The sequence below is a fragment of the Photinus pyralis genome, unplaced genomic scaffold (assembly GCF_008802855.1).
Source record: "Photinus pyralis isolate 1611_PpyrPB1 unplaced genomic scaffold, Ppyr1.3 Ppyr1.4_LG5, whole genome shotgun sequence".
NCBI lineage: Eukaryota > Metazoa > Arthropoda > Insecta > Coleoptera > Lampyridae > Photinus > Photinus pyralis.
The window spans coordinates 2,182,857-2,199,458 of NW_022170596.1; the positions used below are offsets into that span (position 1 = coordinate 2,182,857).

A 16,602-nucleotide genomic window follows, 5' to 3' on the forward strand; every position below is an offset into this window, starting at 1 on the left:
CGACCCCGTTTAGAGGAACGGTGGATCAGTTTCAAAAAAACTAAAAAATTGGGCGATTGAGGCGAGCAAAAGAAATATTTGTTATACATAACCCAACGGTTCTAAGTTACCACGCCTTCCAAGCACTTACCATGTATTTTTTGTTAAATGTTTTACTTCGCCCTTTACATATATGGAAGGATGGAACCATTGAATAAAGAAGATTCTTTTTTCAATGATGGCACTGAGGGCTGTTTCCAATTTTGGCAAGTGTCAAAGATCTTATCTTTGTTATCACTTTTGCTCTTTTCTGTTTTCGCAATGGTTGCGCGTTGTTGGTTTGTCGCATTTTTTTCTGAATCGCTTCCTCTTTCAGTTTCTCTTTTGACTTTAGGCAATAATTTCTTGAACTCTGCTGTTGTCTTCTGTATCGTCTCCCCTTTCATTAATGTTTGTTGGAAATCGTTTGGTGTTTCTAGGGATTCTAGTTGCCGAGTTGGCGTGTTTGCGACTTTTAAGGTGTGCTGTACCTACCATAGAATTTCCTCTATGGCTGTACTCATTCTGTAAACATTGCTGTCTGCTGTCATTATGTATGTCCTAGGGTTCGGTTCCGTATTCACTACTAGACCGTACTTTTTTATGTTTGTAACATAGCTCGCTGATTCCAAGTGGGGCTTTGTGGCGAATACAATGCATTTTTTTCCTGTTTCGCCTTTCTTTTGCTTTTGAATGGTTGCCAGTATCACCATCAACCATGTTGCTCATTATAAATTTTGGTGGTGAAAAACCTTAGCTGAGTTTTGTTGGGCGGTACGGTAGCTCTAGCTCTATAATTCCAATTTTTTTATTGTCAATTTTAAACATTCCTTTTTACTGCTGCCCTATTAGTAATAATTGGTCTCGCGATCTCTTTCTTGTGGAACCTCTACAGTCTACGCGAACTCCACTTAACCCAGAGAGAAACAAAAAAACAACGCTCACCAGTACGTATGGGAAAATTCCCATAGCGTAAACGGTTGGCGTCATTCGTTCATTTCGTCATTCCACGGCATCAAGTTGTCAACGCATAATTCTAGAAGCCAGGGATGTTATCACTGGCAATACCCAAATTTGAAAACTATGCAACAACAAAAATGCTATCCCGGACCCCAAATTGGAAAAAAAAATCATCTGCGAAACCAATTATTTAGAACTAGACTGGAAAGTACCGTTATGGAGGACGCAATTTAGGAAGATTGGTGCTCACAAGGGAAACGTTGGACGAGAGGCATGTATCAAGTGTGTTATCCCATCCTCGTCGCCAATGTTATGTATTAATCTTTGATCAGTACCGAATAAGGATAAAACTCAGATGGATTTTCAGTTTATTATCGTGATGCTTGTGATACAAGATGCTGTATAAGAATGTTGAATTTTTTAAGGACCCTTCGGTAACTAACAGAAGGTTTACCGCCCCTACGTAACTTAATACATTCTATTTAAAACATATGGTTTGCCGCCTCGTAACTCGATACATTGCGAGGAGCGGTCAGAAACCCATACTTCACAAAGTGCATCAAAACTCAGTTGCGAATACCTTCACAATGAGGTGCTGGAACAAAATATTTGCCAATTTTATTAGGGGAGGACAAAACAGGTGTACAATTGTTAGGACACAGCTAAACGTAGGTAGGTAGGTCGTGGTAGTCATTTCAGGTACCTGGTACCGCATTTCCTTTTCGAAACGGTATTTATTAATACGTAAGTGCGCCTTTTGTAGGTTTTTTTGAAATGATTCTACTGTTCGATCTTGTGGGGTTCCACTTAGATTCAACGTCCAATCGATAAACTAAGTAATAAAACAGCTTTATTAGAATATACCTTATTATTTCATAATAAAATATGGTAAGTGTGTTAGGTAGGTATCTAAGAAATCAAGGATAGTCTCAATTTCGAGTTGAATGTTACCGGGTTTGTAACTTTTGTGGTTTTACAGTTTTTGAAATGATAATTTAGAATTCCAAATAACGGAATGCATTCCAAGGACATATAATACAATATGGAAATTGTCACAATTGTATCATAAAATATTCTATAGGCACTTACTCTAAATCTAACAAATTTGTTGTGTTTCGGTACTTATACATCGCTTATAATATCAAATTCTCTATATATATATATATACATATATGTAGGTACCTACATTATACAAAAATAGCGAACGTTATTATGAATATCTATTACACATAAATTTCAAGTTACTCCACTAAATGTTTGCACGGAAAGTGCGCTAATGAATGAGTTTAATTTGTGTTTCTTTGTTTTAATGGCGTTATTTCGATGGTATCTTCGACTTCGACAGGTCTCGGTTTCGTGAATAAAATTCTGTACAGCGCTCCACCAACAAATCCGGCCAGTATTGGACCTATCCAGTAAGCCTGAAACAAAATAGAGATTATAGTAACTTTCCTTTAGCCAAATTTCATGCTTAAACTAAAGTCACAATGAGGTTAATTATGATCTCTGTATTTAGAAACTACCAGAGAAATCAAGAAAACAAGTTGTGATGAACCTAGAAGAATAGACAACCTTTTATACAAAGTAGAAGAAGTGGCGAATCCGTCACACTCACGCCAATGGATAAAGCGCATTTTTTTTATACGCGACATTCAGGAGTACAACCCAATTTTAAGTGAATCCGTGTGCATACCGACTTTTCAAATTACTTATTGATTGGTAATACTATTGTTTATAAACAATGGTAATACCTGTATTGAAATATCTCAACAAATATGTACCTATGTTCTTATCGATTTTGGATTTGATGTTAGCATAACAATGTTTTTTCGCGCTCATTACCGGCGGACGAGAATTCAGGGAAAGTTTATTAGAATTTTCAAAGCCGTGGTTTTGGGCAGAAGAGTTAGTTAAAAAGTCAAGTTTCGATCGCTTGAGTAACTGTACGCATACCGGATTTGCAATGTTGTTCCTTTGTTTTTTAGGGGAATTTTTCGAAAGAAAAAAATTCCCGGTATGTGATGGTTTTTTCCGTCTGTTCGTCCGCCTGTTCCTCGTCTAACGAGAACGAAAAGAGATAGCGATGTCAAACTTTCGCCGATCGGTTTCTACGAGCTTATGGATCAGTGCTATTGAATATGAGCCGGATTAAAGGTCTGGTTGCCGAATGCGAGCTGAGTGGTAAAAAATTCCCCTAGTGAAAATCGTATGCGATTCTTCGTATCTTGTTTTACAGCGTAATTACAGGTGGTAATCATGTTCATTCTTTTTTATGTCACAATTTGTTATTAATTCAATTTTGCATTAGATTTTGATGTTCATTGAAAGCATGGCGTGCTCTAAGCTATTGCTTGTTTACCTTTACCTATAGAAATGAGTCATTGTTCTGTTATTTTATACAGGCAGTTATGCCTTTATTTATGTTATTAATAAAGTACTCATTTACGTATTCATGAGGAATTACCCTGTACGATTCCATTAGCCGTTTATTCCACGGAGACTGAACCTAATGCAGTCCCAATCTCTGATTGTATCAATTTTTTGTCCATTTCGGGACGGATTCCGAACGATGCTTACCTAGATGAGTTTGGGACCCTATTCTTCTGCTTAATATGTATTTGTATGTGCTATAATCGACTTGAAAACTTACTTGCTTCCTACTAGTCAATTTAATAGTTAATAGTAGTTACCATTATCATTCAAGGGCTGAGTAATGGACTTCAGTAGGTAACGAATAAAAAATGCTTACCCAATGGAGGTTCCAGTCCCCATGCCAAGCCGCAGGAGCAAAACTTCTTGCCGGATTCATATTAGCCCCGCTAAACGGTCCCTAAAATAGTTTATGCCGGTTAATGATGGATAACGTAAGAGGCAATGTAATACTTACACCAGCCAATGCGAGACCAGTGATCGCGAGGCCCAGCTTAAGGGCCACGGAGTCATGTTTATTCGCATTTCTGTAATCCCACACCGAACAGACAATTAAAACGAACAGTAGCGATAACAAAAATTCGCAAAACATCACTTGAAGACCTGACAGTTCTGCGTTCATTTGCGGCGAACAAACGCCTAGAACTTTAACGTTTTCGGTTATGTTCAGCCCTGTGTGTCGCAGTTCATATTTAGCTTGATGGTGTTCAGGGGTAATGCTCTGCAAAACTAGTATTAAGTGTATATCTTCAAAGCATCACAGGGGCTCACCATTAGTAATCCATAACCGATGAATGCTCCCACAAACTGGCCAATAAAATAAATAGGAACCTCAATAAAAGCCAGTTGTCCGGTAACAGCTGCGGCTATGGTAATAATAGGGTTTATGTGAGATCCAGAGATATGACCAAAAGTCTGCAATTGATCTTGAATAGAAAAAAATGTACCTACACAAAGAAGAAACTTACCTGCACTGATAGCATAACTGCAAGTCCAAACGCGAAAGAAATCTGTACATGTGGAACATTACCACCAGAAAGTCCTATTGCGCATGACATACATCCCAGGAATACCAAAATTGCGGTTCCGAACAACTCAGATGCACAGAGAATCACCCTCTCGACAGTACTTAGCTTGTCCATTAAAATAAATTTTTCACCTGCAACAAAAACAAATTATTTGTTGATAAATATTTCAGTCAGTTTGTTCTGTTAGTCTTCTGGGCAATAAATATTTTGTAGGTATTAAGGTTGTCGCACAAATCCGTTCCGTCACGTTCGCGATAACGCACACTTATGAGTCTTGACGTAACCTGACGGAACGGGCTAATGTGCGCAGAGACGTTTAATTCAATGCCTTTTATGTTCAACGTTTTTTAGCGGTTCGTAACGTGACGAAACGGAATGGACAAGTGTGCGGCAACCTTTATAAGGTTTTCTGACAATACAGAAGTATTTAGTCAGCAGTTCTCAAATTTTTGACATGGAAGACGATTTAGAATTTCCGGGCATACTTTTGGTTTGCAGAAGAATAAATTTGGAAATTGGGTCCGTAACCCAAGTTACAGAAAACCTAAAGACCGGTGTCCGGTGGAAGTAGAACAGCTAATAGATATTTCGTTAGGCACTTGCCTATTTTTCAATATCAACTCTTCTGGATTGAACCTGCGAAATTATTGGTACTAAATGCCAAAGCAATTAGAATTTTCTTAGTTGTTTTCTACGCCCGAGCTTTGCGAAACAGAATAGGTATCTGCTTTCATTTCCTTGAAAACTAAAGACCAACTCAGACAGGGGGTGTTTCAAAGCAAGCACATGTAAGTATCTTTACCTTCTGCAAAGATAATAGTATTATCTTTGCCTTCCGAAGCTTCAAAAAGTCCCCTACAAGAGCACACTGACGCTTGCCATTATAGAAGCATATGCCGCAGATATTAGTTAGGGGTTTGCAATTAAACAAACAAGTAGGTAAGCATTTTCAAATATTAATAGGTAATGTAAAAAGGACATCTCTGATGTACCTAGTCATATATTGTTTTTTTCGAATCTATCGCTGTAAAATAATTAAAGGTTATCATAGGGTGACAATTTGAAAACTTTCCCCCCCCCCCCATGTCTTAGTAAATAAACGAGATATTTAAAAAAAATCAAAATCCGTTTCGGTAATTCGGAGGGGGAACGCACCCCCTCCAACACCCTGCGCCCCAGCCACCCCAAAATCTTAAAGAGTGATCCCCAATGTGTGATACGTCGTTGGAAAGCTCTGAAAAAATGCTTTCAGAGATTTCCAACGACGTATTACACATGGGGGGTCACTGTTTAAGATTTAAAAGTTGGGGTGGCTGGGGCGCAGGGGGTTGGAGGGGGTGCGTCGCCAACTATGTCATTGTGATTCCTCCTCCGAATTACCGAAACGGATTTTGATTTTTTAAAATATCTCGTTTATTTACTAAGACATGGGGGGGGGGTAAGTTTTCAAATTGTCACCCCGTATAGGTTTTTGGTGTTGCAATGAATTCAGTCTCTTACAAGATATTGAATGTACTTGATGTATTGGTGTTGACCTATAAAATCCTTATCTTGTTTTTGTTAACAGCGTACTACATTTGATTGGTATTTATAGATATCAAAATATTAAAGAGTGTTGTTATTACATAGTACAACGGAGATAAATAAAGTTAAATAATAGTTCTATTTTTATAGTTTTACAACTTGCAAGCGATAAGTTGTCGTTGTCATCTTGCAATTTGGCTTTCAATAGTATTGGTCCATCATTTGGTAAAAATGCAGCGTAGCGGATTTATTTTATTTAATTGATAAAAAAGGCGCATTGTAATGTATTTCTTTAAACAAGAAGCAGAACATCTGTAAGGGTACAAAAAAGAAAGTACGAGAAACAAGAAGGAGAGGCTACATGATTAGCGCGCCACACTGAGTGGATACCCTGTGAGTTGATAGGGAGGCTTTATCATTTCCCTTAGTGCCAATGATCCGTGATTAAGGTTGTCCTTGAACCTGAGGCACGGTTCAACTTTTCCTTGGTTCTTGCATCAAGCGTGCGATTACCATCGATTGCTTGGAGATTGGCAATGCTCTTTTGGCGAGGCCATCTTGGCACCGACCATTAATACGTTTTCAGGTTTCCAGTGGCTTGGATTTTATACTATCCGAATTTGCTGGTACAGTTATATGCAGCATACCCGTAGAAATATTGTAACGTGATTTATAAATTCGGGTTCGATTTATATCAATATTTATTAAACAAAACTAAAACACTATAAAAACCGTACAATTTATATCGATTATTTATATCACACACTTCGAAATTTATATCAGCTTTTCGCGCTCTATGTTTCGTTCGCACTCGATCTCGTTCGATAGTAGACTCCCGCGATGTTCGGTCCGCAACCATTTATACACGCAAGCAATGTAAGTCCCGAATATTCTAGAATACGCGTAGAAAATTCCAGAGCGCTAAAGGCGACGTCACGTCTGGAGCATTTCCGTTACACTGCCCCCTTCTTAATTCTGGACGTCTCGTTCAGAAACTGCGTTAGTATTACTTTTTAATGCCTCGTGTCGGAATCTGCAGACAGAGCCTGCTCGACAAACACCTTTCTTGAAAAAGTAACAGTCCACAGTTTTGCGGAGGGTCGTCCCCTGTGGGTTGAAGCAGCATACTGTAATTCGAACGCTAGTGTTTCTAAAAATCACTTCGATCATGGTTCACACTATTTTTCAGTCCAACCCATCTAAACCACATCCAATCTTCGGGATCGCCAAGCTATTTATGTCATAGTATGCCATGAGTTTCTTTAAGCTTTTTAAAGCAGACCAGAGGTTTTCATAGGTGGGTTTGCCTTCTGACGTTTTCTTTGAAACCAAGTAGAACAAAGAGCGTTGATTATCTTCCAAGCGCAGTACTTTACCCACTCGTGGTCTTTGCTTTAACAACTCGTCTATTCTTCCAAATCTTTTCCGGAATACGGAAGCTATACCTCTACCCATGCGAAGGTCTTCGGCGACACAATGGGCGATGGAAACGTTAATCGGAAGCTCAAAAATATTTTGACAAATTTCCTGAGTAGCGCCAAATCGAGCTTTCTTCCGCTGGGCGTAATTTGACATAAAATCGTTAAAGTTTGGCTCGATCCCAAAGCTGCGTTCCTCTTCTCGAATACCTCTAACTTCTTCGTTGTTGTTGGATCCGGCATATTGTGCGAGTCGATTAATGTGGACAACTTTCGGTTTTCGGTGGTTCATTCTGATACGATATATCACGTCATTTATTTTCTTGATCACCTCATACGGACCTTCCCATTGTCTTTGTAGCTTGGGAGAAAGACCTCTTCGTCTCTGTGGATTGTGCAGCCATACCAGATCTCCAGCTTCAAAAATTTCATTGGCCGAGCGGAGGTTGTATTGATTTTTCATGCGATCGCTGGCAATCTGAATATGACTTCTAGCCAAGTCGTGAATGTCGTTCATCTTCACTCTTAGTTGGTCAACATAATTTTCACCTGCGACATATTCTTCATGGGGTTTACGCCCAAACTCGAGATCACATGGAAGGCGTAGCTCACGACCCAACATAAGGCAGGCAGGAGTCTGACCCGTGGTCTCGTTGACGGCTGATCGATATGCCATAAGGAACAGGTGGAGGTACTGGTCCCAATTTTTCTGATGTTCTGCCACGACTTTTGAAAGATATTTACCCATCGTTCGATTCATTCTCTCCACCATTCCATCTGACTGAGGATGCAAAGGTGTTGTTCTGGTTTTATTGGCTCCTACCAATCGACAAACATCTTGGAACAAAGCCGATTCAAAGTTCCTTCCTTGGTCTGAATGGATTTCTATAGGAACACCAAAACGTGTAAAGAACTCCTTTACCAACACTTCTGCAACTGTTGCTGCCTCTTGGTTTGGAATGGCGTAAGCTTCAGTCCACTTTGTGAAATAATCCATAGCGACTAGGATATATTTATTTCCGCCATCTGTCTCGGGAAACGGTCCTGCGATATCGATAGCAACTCGTTCCATCGGACTACCAACGTTATACTGCCTCATGGGTGCCTTCTTCTTGGAAACTGGTCCGTTTCCAGTAGCACATAACTCACATTTTTGACACCATCGCCGGACATCTTCTTTACGGTTGACCCAATAGAATCGCTCACGTACCCTTTGCAACGTTTTCGTAATACCAAAGTGTCCTCCGGAAGCGCCGTCATGCAATTTTCGCAATACTTCCGACACTTTGCTTCTAGGTACTACTAATTGCAGCGTCGATTCGGTGCCATCTTCACTTTCAAGGGTCCTATACAACAGGTTGTCTTTCAGAGTCGGGCTATTCCATTGGCCCCAATAACTCTTTACTTCAGGACTTGTGGCACTAATGTCTTGCCAGTCTGGTCTTTGTCCGTGGCGCATCCAATTCAGAACAGTTTTTATACTTGGGTCGTTTTCTTGGGCCGTTTTGATTTCGCTTGGCTTCCATTCCTCACTCTCTACAGTTGTTCGCCGCAGATGGCCCATCTTGTCTTCTATTTTAGAACAATGTGTGCAGTTGTCCTTGCACGGTCTTCTTGACAAAGCGTCTGCATTATTGTGGACTTTTCCAGCCCTGTGTTCAATGTCGTAGTCATATTCCTGAAGACGTTCTAACCATCTTGCCACCTGTCCTTCTGGGTTTCGGAACTGCAAGAGCCACTGTAGCGCTGCATGATCTGTCCTTATCAGGAACTTGCGGCCGTAAAGGTACTTATGGAAATGTTCGCATGCCTTTACCACACCCAGGAGCTCTCGCCTAGTCACACAGTAATTCCTCTCGGGTTTCGACAGTACTTTGCTGAAATAGGCAATGACTCTTTCCTGTCCGTCTTGCAATTGAGAGAGAACAGCTCCAATGGCGGTGTTACTGGCATCGGTATCTAGCACAAACTTTCCTTCATTTCTGGGGTAGCCAAGGATAGGTGCGATAGTAAGAGCTTGCCGGAGATGTTCGAAAGCTCTTTGACAGTCTTCACTCCATTCGTACTCATTGCCCTCTTCTGTCAACTTTAATGGTTTGGCAATGTTGGCAAATCCTTTCACGAATCGTCTATAATAGGTGCACAAACCGAGGAAACTTCGAATCTCGTGCTTGTTCTCAGGAATCGGCCGCTCTTGAATCGCTATAATCTTCCCTGGGTCAGCTGTAACACCATCACGAGATACGATGTGCCCCAAATATTTAACTTCTTTTTGGAACATAAAGCATTTCTTGGGACTTAGTTTTAAATTGGCCTCTCGTAATCGTCCAAACACCTCTCTCAGGTTCTTTAGGTGTTCTTCAAAAGTTTTTCCTACGACAATTAAATCATCCAAATTTACCAGACATGTCTGCCACGTTAGTCCCCTTAGAACTGCTTCCATAAGTCTCTCAAACGTCGCGGGGGCATTACACAATCCGAAAGGCATTACTGTGAATTGCCAAAGTCCAGAGCCTATAGAAAACGCTGTCTTCTCTCGGTCTGTCGATTCCATCCCCACTTGCCAATAACCACTCTTTAGATCGAGTGTGGAAAACCATTGGGCTCCAGATAAAGTGTCCAAGGTGTCGTCTATTCTTGGCAGTGGATAGCTATCTTTCTTGGTGACCGAATTTATCAAACGGTAGTCAACGCAAAATCTTGTGGAGCCATCCTTCTTCTTTACAAGCACTATCGGTGATGACCAAGGACTATTCGATGGCTCGATGACACCTTGTTTTCTCATGTCTCTAATAATCTCTTCCGCTTCGTCTCGTTTAGCCAATGGGAGTCGCCTTGGCTGTTGTCTAATCGGTTGGGAATTGCCAGTCTTTATTTTATGGGTGACTATGCTTGTCTTTCCCTTGTCCTGGTCGTTTACCGCGAACACATCCCGAAATTCCACAAGCATATTTTTCACCTTTTGTCGTTGTCTTTTGTCCAAATCTGGGGTGTTTTTAATGACCATATCTATCAGCTCTCTTGGATACTTTCCTTTAGATAGATTTTCCGATTTCACAGAGCGAATAGCCGAGATGGGCACACACTGTCCAACTGCAGTTCGTTTGCTTAGCTTAACAGGACTATCTTTCAAATTCATAATTCGAATCGGAACGCAATTTTGAACTTTTACCAGAGCCCTAGCCACTAGAAATTCCTTTTCGTTTAGTGCTTCGACTATCCGTAGGCTTCCCTGGCGATGTTTACGTACTCGTTCGGTAGTAGACTCCCGCGATGTTCGGTCCGCAACCATTTATACACGCAAGCAATGTAAGTCCAGTACATTCTCGAATGTTCCTACTATCGCGCGCGTAGAAAATTCCAGAGCGCTAAAGGCGACGTCATGTCTGGAGCATTTCCGTTACAATATGTTTCGAAAGTAGTACACCTCTTGTCGATATGCCTATCTACTTTTGCACGGCTTTTGGTAATGAGATGATCTCAATGTACTGATGTCATTTGAAACTTTAACCTCTGACCTTGGCACCGGGAGTTGACCCCTAGGGTCCACACTCGCTTTGCATTCGTATTTAGTAATAACTTATATGGGCATATATCAAGTTTTATTGACTTGGTGTGTATGTGTATATTCTGAGCATTTGAATTTCCAAAAACTAAATTCGAATTCGTTACTTTTATGTCCAAAGTAGGTATACCAAATTTAATTAGAATCAGGCGATCGGCGATTTTCAAATAATTGGAAACCTCTATAGTAAAACCGTTAGTTGCATCCATCAACTGGCCTCTGTGACTCGGTCGCAAACTTTTGTGGGTTTCGAATTTTAAGTTGATAGAAGAAACTCGAAACAAGAGGAGAATGAAGTGAATTTGGATCTAAGCAGACCCGACCATCTCACAATAGTTAAGGTTCCCTAATCGAGTAGGACCTTGATTATAGTCAAATATAGGTTCTACACTAGAGCAAGCTGACTTTTTTTGTAAAGGAAGCTTAAATGGAACGAAACTGCACTATTTACGATACGTTCACATGAAAACTGACAACGTACAAGTTACTTTCCAGATTTGCATCTAAACTCTTTATCTATGGTGATTTATTATTGATGAGTATTCCGAAAATATAACATTTTTGTACGTACGAGTTGCTGTGTTATTAAATAATGCAAGGATAAATAAATAGAAGTCCAAAATATTTGCAGAATATGAGATATCATAAAATTCTTGCATTAATTTTAGAAGACCATTATAAGTCTGCAGTTGGCATAAATTCTTTGCGATCTTTGACTGTATATACAAACCCGACTACATTGCACGAGTCCAATTCTTTTTGAACGAAATGTATTAACCCATAACGGGGAAAGGTATAATTTGTGGAAATCAGGTGCCCAATACATTTTTAAGAGAGACTATCTATGATGCTTCTACATGAGTTATATAGATTCCTTTCTACACGGAGAATTCACTTCTCTTTCAAGTATTGATCACGATGAAGTACTATATCAGACGTTGCCGACATAGATTATGGAAATATTTCCTATAGCAAAGTGGTAGCTAAAACGTCTCTCTCCTCGAAATCGTTAATAATTTTGTATTGGGTGTCTGTCTGTCTTGTTTAGAAACGTACGCATGTTCTTAAGGATTTAAGAGAGGTCGCTATTGTTTTTCAGCTATACGTAGTAACGTAGACTATCGGGTCAAAAAGGTACAGCCCAAAAACGATCTCGAGACTCGTTCAGTATTCAGTTATACCGGGGTTTTAATTTCAGATTTACTAATTGATTATTATTCAAGGCTAGGCCGGATCTATTCGTTTTGCTTGAACTTGCCCTCGAAAATGCTTATAAGTGGACGCATATTTAATTATACTTTCTCGAGTCGATTAACGAATATTTGGCGTTTCACAATCATTTCGTCTAAATCCTTTCGAAAATCTGCTCGTCCAGTTTCATAAAATAGATATCTTTTTACTTCAATTTCGAACCACTGTTTCTACAAAGACCTCCAAAAACCTCTTGTCTAGACCTGCATTATTGTTGCTAATTTTATGGTAACTTATGTAACCAGTTTTAATGTGAAGGTCTTTTATCATTACTTTCTTAACATTTTTCATTTATTTGCGTATTTAAATGAATCATTACATAAAGGCAGTAACACCCACTCACTGTTTCAATTTGGAGACCGGAAGACCACAATGTCGAGGCTGTGCTGTGCCAAATGAAATTTGTTAATAAATTGGGATTTTGAGGTATTACTTGATCACAATGAGTAGAGAAGAACTGGATGGAAAAATGAAGATCTTACGAGATACGAGGGAAAATAAAACAAATAAAAAGGTTTTCGCCCTGAGGCGAGTAACTTCATCGCATTTTCAATGCATTTATCAGTACTTCCCAAAAGGTTTTTTCTTTACTAGACATCTATGGCCAAAATTTCAAAGAAATAAATTGTTGACGTTGACGACGTTGGGCTGTTCGCGCATGCGCACATTTAATTTATGATATACCTATGTATATGCAATACGTTTGTTTTACTAGTTTTTACTAGCGTTGACTTCATAAGCAAAAAAGTTGGCATTTTGCAGTCTGCGCATGCGCATTTGATTTTTACTATGTGCGATGTGTTTGCCCTTACTAATCACATTTGTAGTTTTAGATTTTTACTACATGTGATCATAATATGTCTTCATAAATAAGGAAGTTGGCATTGCGCAGTCTGCGAATGCGCACATCTCATTTTTCCTACATGTGATATGTTTGCCTTTACTAAAACTATCTGTGGGTAAAATTTCAACAAAATATATTAATAAAAATAAAAGTTGATATTGCGCCGGTTGCGCATGCGCATATTAATCGTAAAGATTTTTCTTGGCTCAGGTGCCGGAGCTATAAGCTACCGAATTTTAAAAAACTTAAATATATTCAAAACTGTAGGAGTACTTAAAGCCTCGGACGGGCGGACTGACGGATGGACAGGCGAACGGACAAAGAAAATGGCTGCAATAACGCACCTAACTTCGTTAGAAAATGGGCTAAAAATGACAATTTCAGAATAGCCCTATATTCTGTTAGTTACAAGAGATACAGAGAAATGATTATTACAAAAGTTTCTTTCTCACGATTGTTGAAATAATCAAAATAATACAAAAATTTAATATTTGAAATTTGTATGTATTTATTTGAGTCAGTTGAACGTTTTTTTAAATTATTTAAATCTTCTTTACTCTTTTTCAATTTTGTGTATGTTTCATTTTTGTATAGTGTTCCATTCTAAAAAATTAAATAACTTTTTTGCCTCACCCCGTATACTTCCTTTGAAAAGGGTAGACTATTTAACAATCAAACTTGAAGACGTGAAATAAACATTTTTCTCGATAAATATAGGGCTATCTCTTAAGCGAGCGAATATTTTCAAATTTTGTTGTCATTATTTCAAGTTTGACCCAAAAAGAGCACATGACCCCTACATTAGTTTTTTGATAGCAGTAATAATTACGGAGATACCCTATAAAATGTTGAAAATGGGACACCCTGTATATTCGTCGCTAATGTAATCATCTTCACCCAATTCCTGCAAAAATCTGTAACATTCTTTCGTTAGCACATTGCGATTTGCACATTTGAGCACACATTGATTTGTCGTTTGTATAGTACAATAGCAACATGGTAAGGAGGGTGTTACTTTAGGATAGCTCGTACCATCTATAATTGTACGTATTTTACACGACTGCTCATCAATTTTCAAAGTCTAGTTATAAATCCTTAAGGTAACGTATTTTTCTCAAATAACTTTGTAAATATCTTTTTTGTTTAAAATACCAATACGTCAATATCGATTGAGAGGGGTGCTTTTATTTCCTGCTACCTCACTTTTTACTCAATGTTGACCTTCTGTTCATGTTAGGTTGGTATCACTACCTAATTAACCAAGTGGGATAGGTACTTGATTTTTCAGAATGACAAACTCTTATAAAATGTAATATTAAAAAATGCAAATCAATTTGATAATGGGTCTAAAAAAACCGAAACGTCGGACTTAAATTCTCATCATGCTAGTTTATGAGGTAGAACAAGTCGGAATAAGAAAAAAGAAAGTGTCATTTGTTTTTAAAAATGTTCAAATAAAGTCACGACAATCATTTAACCGATATCGTATCTCTTACGGTTTTCAAGATCCCAATCCTCGAACTTAGGACACCTTGTACATCAATGAGTGAGATATCGGTATATTATAATATATGGGCCACAACTCACATTTTGATTTACGATATTCTTAGATTGAGAGAGGGCAATTGACAGTAGTCAACTGGGTAGTATTGTTGGAAGTAGGTACTGAAGGACATTGGTATAGACTGGAGAGATAGAAGACTGTTGAGAGGGCTGTATAAAAACCAGAGTGGTCAGACTGAATGGGGAAGAAACTGAAGTGAAGTGAATATAGTAAGAGGAGTGAGACAGGAGTATAGGACACTCCTTACCGATGCTTTTCAACATCTATGCAGAAAAATTATTAGAAAAAGTGGAAAAGGAAATTTAAAGAATGTAGGATAGGTGGTAACAACATAAAGACAATAAAATACGCAGTCCACACGGCAGTACTTGTAGAAACAGAAAATGACCTACAAAAAAATGATGGATAAAATAATATTGGTTGGAAGGGAGTTTGGAATGAAGGTAAGAGAATTAAAGATACAGTTAGAAGAAGTACAGATAGTGCAAGTATGGTCATTTAAAATCCCGACAGTTATTATAAAATCGAACAGAAGTTGTATAGAGGGTGTAAAGGGTAAAATATACCAAGGAAAGACAGCATTGGGAAAGGTGAAAAGATTGCTTACTATTGTAATAATAATAATAATTATAATGACATTTATTGAGTTTTAAGTAAGACAGTATCTTAACCCATTTATAAAAAAAAAAGAACAACTCAATAGGGCGGAGTTCAGACTGGAGCTACCAAGATAACCCCATCTGCTCTACCACTCAACCCTTCAACAATCTGTATTAATTACAGTGACAAGAACAGTTGTTATTAAAGACCCAGTAAAAGCAAAAGCGCAGACTGCTATCTATAGCTAAAGTACAAAAATTTATAAAAAAGTAAAGAAAGAATGGTGTTGCTAAGCATGTTTCTGTCTTTCAAGGAGTCTGAGATACAATTTCTTTTTGAATGCATTAGTAGATAGTTGTTTAAATTAGTTGGCAATTCATTACAGGGGTTGGCTATATTATAACTGAAGGAACGTTTAAAAAGTATAAACCTTTTACTCGCTTTTAAACCTTTAGTTGGAAACCAAGACTGGCATGAAGATATTATTTGCATTTAAGAAGGAGAATACAAAAAGTTTTCCTAGTGAGAAATATGTTAAAAAAATGAATTGAAATGGATATAATCTTGAATAAACGCTTTTTTTTTATTATTTTCATTTCTTAGATAAGAGGAGTGGTATTTTTCCATATAAAATATGTTTAATTGTTTAATTTTGATAGTGCTGAGGGTATCCTGTATTTGCACTATAGATTTTCATTTCTCTGTGTTGTTGGTCGACATTTTATTCTATTAATTGATTTTGGCACCTCAAAAATGAGGTAGGTATTAATTAAACATTTATTTTGCGCTTTATTCGCATAATTATCGTAAAAACACCAGAACTATTTAATATTTTTATTGTAAATATTCTGTCTACTACCATTGTATTTCTACTACCTACTGATTTTTTTAGGAAGATTCCGTAAATTTATTTTCACAATATTTACATTTCATTGAGTGTGGCGAAATGTGCATTTATTATAAAGTTAAGGGGCTAAAGGTCGAAATTGTATGAATCAATTCAAAGATCGAGATACTCACATTCCGATCAGTTGATTTATTTTTCTATTACGTATTACTAATTCCTTTGCTTCCGGTTTGTTCAGTTTTTCTACACTGATACCAGAAAATTAATAATATGAAATTATTGCTATAACCTATAAATAAACAATGCCATAACTGAGTATAACCATATTTCAAAATCTTGTTTTGTGATAACGAAGGTTATCATCGACGATTCACTAACATGTAACGTGATTTAACTAAAAAGTTATTTTACTGTGCGATTGAAAAATTCCATATATCTGCGAATTAGAAATATCCTAAGCTGTTCTGATGAAGACTTTTGGAAAATAGTTGGAAAACCAGTCTACGATTTATTTTTAGTTACTAAACTTGCAATATTGTTTTGTACAGTTCGG

The 16,602-nt window shown here is 38.0% G+C and overlaps 1 protein-coding gene across 5 annotated transcripts in view; it reads right to left on the reverse strand.

The window, feature by feature from the left end:
* Positions 1-1,811: 1,811 nt before the first annotated feature.
* LOC116170249 (aquaporin AQPAe.a-like) overlaps positions 1,812-16,602 on the reverse strand; it is a 63,349-nt gene continuing 48,558 nt past the window's right edge. For all 5 annotated transcript variants that reach the window (XM_031486490.1, XM_031486491.1, XM_031486494.1 and 2 more), the window contains 5 exons: positions 4,377-4,567; positions 4,180-4,323; positions 3,866-4,129; positions 3,728-3,808; positions 1,812-2,399 (listed from right to left, as the gene is read on the reverse strand). In XM_031486490.1, coding sequence (XP_031342350.1) covers positions 2,265-2,399; positions 3,728-3,808; positions 3,866-4,129; positions 4,180-4,323; positions 4,377-4,567 — 815 coding nt within the window. In that variant the 3' untranslated portion in view covers positions 1,812-2,264. The remainder of the gene's footprint in view (positions 2,400-3,727; positions 3,809-3,865; positions 4,130-4,179; positions 4,324-4,376; positions 4,568-16,602) is intronic.